Raw genomic sequence first — 5993 nt, 5'->3', positions numbered from 1 at the left:
TTTGGTGAGACCCAACTGGGACTTCGAACGGGCAGAAGGTAGGGAGCTTCTCTGGGTGTACTGAAAGACTCTTATGGCCGGCCTTAGAGCGGCCGCCAGGAAGCCAAAAAATTTGGTGAAAATAAATTCGGTAAGGCAAGAGCCAAATGAAAGCCCAGCAGCTTTCCTTGAAAGGCTGATGGAGGCCTTTAGACAGTATACCCCTATGGACCCACAGGCAGATGAGTCACGAGCAGCTGTTATGTTAGCATTCGTGAACCAAGCAGTCCCCGATATTAGAAGAAAACTACAGAAGATAGAGAGGTTAAATGAACAATCCCTGCAGGATTTAGTGAGGGCAGCAGAAAGAGTTTTTAATCATAGAGAGACCCTGGAGGAAAGAGAGGGCCACATTGGAAGGGAAGAAAGGGAATTCAGAGCTGAGGAAAACCGTAAAAATAAAAAAGAACTGGCCCAGATATTTTTTGCTGGGGTTGAAAATAAGGGCAAAATCCAAAAAGGAAGGAAGATAGACTCAAAAACCGAAGAAAAGACAGCAAGGCGTAGACTTGAAAAGAACCAATGTGCGCTTTGTAAAGAATTTGGGCATTGGAAAGATAGATGCCCCAAGAAAAATCTGAAAGAGAGGCCCAGGATCTCCAAAAACGAGACCCCTTCTCCAGAAAGTCGCATCCTCTATGTGGGAGAGGATAGCGACTAGGGGGGTCAAGGCTCGGCACCCCTCCCCGAGTCCTGGGTAACCATAAATGTGGAGGTGAAACCGGTTGGCTTCATGGTAAACACAGGAGCCCAATACTCAGTTCTAAATCAGAAGGACGGGCCTATGTCTAAAAAGAGAAGTTGGGTGCAAGGAGCAACCGGGACTAAACGATATGGATGGACCACAAAACGGCATGTGAACTTGGGGGCCCACCAGGTGACCCACTCATTCCCGATGATACCTGAATGCCCAGCACCCTTGCTAGGAAGAGACTTGTTGTCTAAGGTGAATGCCCAAATTCATTTCGACCATGGGCAGGTGTCAGTCCTGGATGGGACTGGATAGCCTCTCCAAGTTCTGTCTCTGGCATTAAATGATGAATACAGACTCTATCTGCCAGAGGCCCCTACGACGGTAAGCCTTGATGTACAGTTATGGGTCCAAAAATACCCTCAGGCCTGGGCAGAAACGGCGGGAATGGGACTAGCCAAACAGCAGCCTCCTATCATCGTCGAATTAAAAGTCAATGCCCTTCCGGTGAGGATAAAGCAATATCCTATGAGTCAAGAGGCAAGACAAGGAATTACACCTCATATACAGCGCCTCATGAAAGCAGGGATCTTAAAAAGATGCCGGTCCCCATGGAACACTCCCCTGTTGCCCATGAAAAAGCCTGGGGGAACTGAGTTCAGACCAGTCCAGGATCTCTGTGAAGTCAACAAACGGGTGAGTGATATTCATCCCCCAGTCCCCAACCCTTATACACTACTAAGCAGCTTACCTCCAAACTCTATCTGGCATACTGTCTTGGATTTGAAAGATGCTTTTTTCAGTTTGGCCCTCGCCCCTGCAAGCCAAGAGATCTTTGCCTTTGAATGGCAAGAAGACAGTGGCCAAACCCCCGTGCAGCTGACATGGACTCGCTTGCCACAGGGTTTCAAAAATTCATCCACGCTGTTCAATGAAGCCCTCGATGAAGACTTCCATGAGTACCGGGTCGAGCACCCTGCTATTGTTTTACTGCAGTATGTTGATGACCTTATGCTGGCAGCAACTACAGAATCAAGTTGCCAAGAGGCAACAGGTGATCTTCAGACCTTGGGGGCTTTGGGTTACAGGGCCAGTGCCAAGAAGGCCCAAATCGCCAAACAAGAGGTCACATACCTCGGCTACAAAATAAAACAGGGCCAAAGATGGCTAACACAGGCCATGAAAGAAACCATTCTCCAGATCCCTGAGCCAGCTAACCCTAGACAAGTGAGAGAGTTCCTAGGAACTGTGGGGTATTGCCGGTTATGGATCTTGGGGTTTGCAGAAAAGGCAAGGCCCTTATATGAAGGGACAAAAGAAAATAAAGACTGGGAATGGACTGAACCAATGAAAATGGGCTTCCAGGAGCTCAGGCAAGCCTTGCTAGAAGCTCCTGCCCTTGCCCTCCCTGACCCATCTAAGCCTTTTCAATTATATATAGATGAAAAACGAGGTGTAGGAAAAGGGGTACTAACACAGAAATGGGGACCATGGAAGCGGCCTGTAGCTTACCTCTCCAAGAGGCTGGACCCAGTGGCAGCAGGGTGGTCACTGCCCTCTTGGTCCACGATGCTGATAAACTGACTTATGGACAGAAACTCTTGGTTTACACTCCTCATGCCATAGAGAGAGTTCTAAAGCAGCCCCCAGGTAAATGGATTTCTAATGCCTGATTGACACACTATCAGGCTTTACTGCTCGACACCCCATGGATACATTTTCAAACGCCATGTTCTTTAAATCTGGCTACTCTCTTGCCCAATCCAGAGGAGGGTAGCCCCCTCCACAATTGTGATGAAATACTGGCCGGGGTAACGGCAATATGAAAAGACTTAACAGATATGCCACTGGACAACAGTGAACTAATATGGTTTACAGATGGGAGCAGTTATATAAAAGATGGACAGAGATGGGTGGGAGCCACAATAATAAATGACTCTGGACAGACAGTATGGGCTGAGGCCCTGCCCCCAGGCACCTCTGCACAAAAGGCAGAATTAATTGCCTTAATTCAAGCACTAGAGAGGGCCAAAGGAAAGAGAATAACCATTTACACTGACAGCCGCTACGCCTTTGGCACGGTGCACATCCAGGGCCCTATATATCAGAAACGGGGGTTTTTGACTGCTGAAGGAAAAGAAATAAAAAAATTTGCCTGAAATTCGTAGACTTTTGGAGGCTGTGCAGATGCCTCGGGCTGTGTCTATAGTTCACGTACCTGGACACCAGAAAGGTGAAGACCCCACGGTGCGAGGAAATCGCGCTGCCGACCTGGCAGCTCAGAAGGCAGCTAATGAAGACCACATCGCCTCTGTGCTGGTGATAGGACTTCCTCCTCCAGGTATGGGAACCTTGCCCCCATCCCCCGAGTATCCATCTTCCGACCTGACCTGGATTCAGAAAAATGAAAACCTCCAGAAGGACAAAGATGGGTGGTACCGGGACTCAGATGGATACTTGATACTCCCCACTCACCTGGGACGGCAACTATGTGAACACCTGCATTTGACCACCCACCTGAGAAAGAGAAAGACTCTAATGCTCCTCCAAACTGCACGATTGAGATTTCCCCGGCATCAAGCAGCTGTGCATGAGATAACACAAGCATGTGAGGCATGCCAACAGATGAAACCAGGGAAAGGACAACACACTGGACTGAGGTATTGGGGAGAAGGGCCAGGGCAGCACTGGGAAATAGACTTTACTGAGGTAAAGCCAGGCAAGTATGGTTACCGGTACCTGTTAGTCTTGGTAGACACCTTTTCGGGGTGGGTAGAAGCTTTTCCTACAAAGGGAGAAACCGCAATGATAGTGGCGAAAAAGATTTTAGAGGAGATAGTTCTAGGTTTGGACTGCCGGTAACTATTGGCTCTGATAACGGACCTGCTTTCGTGAGTCAAGTAGTTCAGAGCCTTGCCCTTGCTCTGGGGACCAAATGGAAGTTGCATTGTGAATACAGTCCTCAGAGCTCGGGGCAAGTTGAAAGAATGAATCGGACCCTAAAAGAAACTTTAACCAAATTGGCTATAGAGACTGGTGGGGACTGGGTGACCCTCCTTCCCTTCGCTCTCTTTCGCGCCCGTAACACTCCTTATCTTCTTAATCTGACCCCATTTGAGATTCTGTACGGGAGATCTCCCCCTGTCTGTCCAATCTTTGAGGGAAAGAAACTACCGCCCCCAACGTTGGGGCAATTCCAAGAGGCCTTGATGGCCTTAGGTAAAGTGCATTCTCGTGTTTGGAACTTGCTTTGAGGAATACACATAGGTCAAAATAAAGAGACTATCCCCTCCCATGATATTGGCCCAGGAGATTGGGTATGGGTCAGAAGGCACCACCCCAAGGCACTAGAACCTAGATGGAAGGGTCCTTATGTTGTTCTTCTTACCACCCCAGCTGCCCTAAAGGTTGACGATATCGGGCCTTGGGTGCATTGCAACCATGTACGTCAGGCCACCCCAGCAGAACAAGAAGACGCCAAGAAAGAATGGGAAGCCTCTCTACACCCGTCCAACGCCCTCAAGCTGAGGCTCCGCCACCAACAGGACCACAAGTCGTCCAGATCGTCCTGTGGATGACCATGCTGCTCTGCTCTGAGGCTGCCATCGTGAGCCCGCATCAACCCATCGGGATCACTTGGAAGCTACAGAATGGGCTGACACGTGAAATGTTCAACTCGACTACCACTGTACATCCACCTAATACTTGGTGGCCCGACTTGTACTTTGATCTCAAACCAGTGGTAAATGCACCTGTGCAGAGGGGGCACCTCCGGAACCACCTATTTTGGGCATGTCCCGGTGCACCCAGACATAACTGGAGGACTTGCGAGGGGATACAGGATTATTATTGTAAATCTTGGGATTGTGTTACTTCCAATGATGGGTCGGGGATTGGTGGGCATAGAAGATGGGATGTAGGAAATCGAGATATACTTAACTTCTCATTTTCTGGACCTATACCCCCATATAGAGATTGGGACAAAGATCTTAACTATGCCCAAGTGAAAATAAGGTTCAATGTTGATAAAGCCAAGGAAGAAAGGGCCTGGGTTAATGGGGTGTCATGGGGACTCCAGGCAAAAGATGAGCTATGAACTTATAGTGGAATTATTATTGTGAGTCAAGTCTTGGAACCAGTGCAAATGTATAGCCTCGGTCCAAACCCCATTGAGCAGGTTTATATAACCCCTCACCCGACCACCACTGCTTGCCTACACCAGAGGAACCAATGAAAAGTCTGGGAGCAGGCCCCATTACACAATTTGAACATACAGATTCTCTATGGAAATTAGTGAAGGCAGCTTATATTACCTTAAATCAGACCCATCCAGAAGCCACCAAATCCTGTTGGCTATGCTATAACTTAATCCCACCCTATTACAAGGCAATAGGCTTAAATGCCTCATATAATCTGGACAACAGCTCTAACCCTCCTCAGTGTCGATGGGGAGAACAAAAAGTAGGTCTTACAATGAAAGAAGTATGGGGAAAGGGATTATGCATTGGTAAAGTGTTGTCAGAAAGATCCCCATTGTGCATGTTTGTCATTGAAACTGCAGACTTGCCCGTAGCCAAATGGCTGATACCACAGATGGGAGGATGGTGGGTTTGTTCACACACGGGGTTAACTCCCTGCCTGCACAGCTCGATTTTCGACCCTAAAGAGGAATTCTGTATTATGGTGGCAGTTGTGCCAAAAATTCTTTATCGGGCAGAAGAAACAATGTATGATTATTGGGCCCAGAAGTTAGCCTTGAATTCACAAGAACGAACATACAGGGTTAAAAAAGAACCTCTAACTGTTATAACTATAGCAACAATGTTTGGCCTTGGAATAGCTGGGGCTGGAACAGGAATAACAGCTTTGTCCTTACAGAGCCAAGGATTTAACTCTTTAAGAGCAGCCATAGATGAAGACATTTCCCGCATAGAACAGTCTATTAGCCATTTAGAATCTTCTCTGACTTCCCTCTCTGAAGTAGTTCTGCAAAATAGAAGAGGGTTAGATCTGCTTTTTCTGCAACAAGGGGGACTTTGTGCAGCCCTAGGAGAGGAATGCTGTTTCTATGCTGACCACACAGGCATAGTCAGAGAATCTATGTCCAAGGTAAAAGAAGGACTAGCCCAACCTAAACGGGAACGCAAGGCCCAACAAGGGTGGTTCGAATCCTGGTTCCAACAGTCTCACTGGATGACCACTCTAATCTCCACCTTGCTGGGACCCCTACTGGTGATTTTACTAATGCTAACTTTTGGTCCAT

General features: G+C 47.9%; 1 protein-coding gene across 1 annotated transcript in view; it reads left to right on the top strand.

Moving 5' to 3' along the window:
• The window catches only part of LOC120874834, a 12093-nt gene extending 7785 nt beyond the window's left edge, over nt 1-4308 (top strand). The window contains 4 exon segments of the mRNA XM_040256532.1: nt 39-2276; nt 2279-2874; nt 2876-3566; nt 3569-4308. Of these exon segments, the coding sequence (XP_040112466.1) occupies nt 39-2276; nt 2279-2874; nt 2876-3566; nt 3569-4308 (4265 nt within the window).
• The last annotated feature ends 1685 nt before the right edge of the window (nt 4309-5993 follow it).

The sequence above is a fragment of the Oryx dammah genome, unplaced genomic scaffold (genome assembly GCF_014754425.2).
Source record: "Oryx dammah isolate SB20612 unplaced genomic scaffold, SCBI_Odam_1.1 HiC_scaffold_15, whole genome shotgun sequence".
NCBI lineage: Eukaryota > Metazoa > Chordata > Mammalia > Artiodactyla > Bovidae > Oryx > Oryx dammah.
The sequence above is the reverse complement of the archived record's forward strand: the minus strand, read 5'-3'. Positions and strand labels throughout refer to the sequence as shown.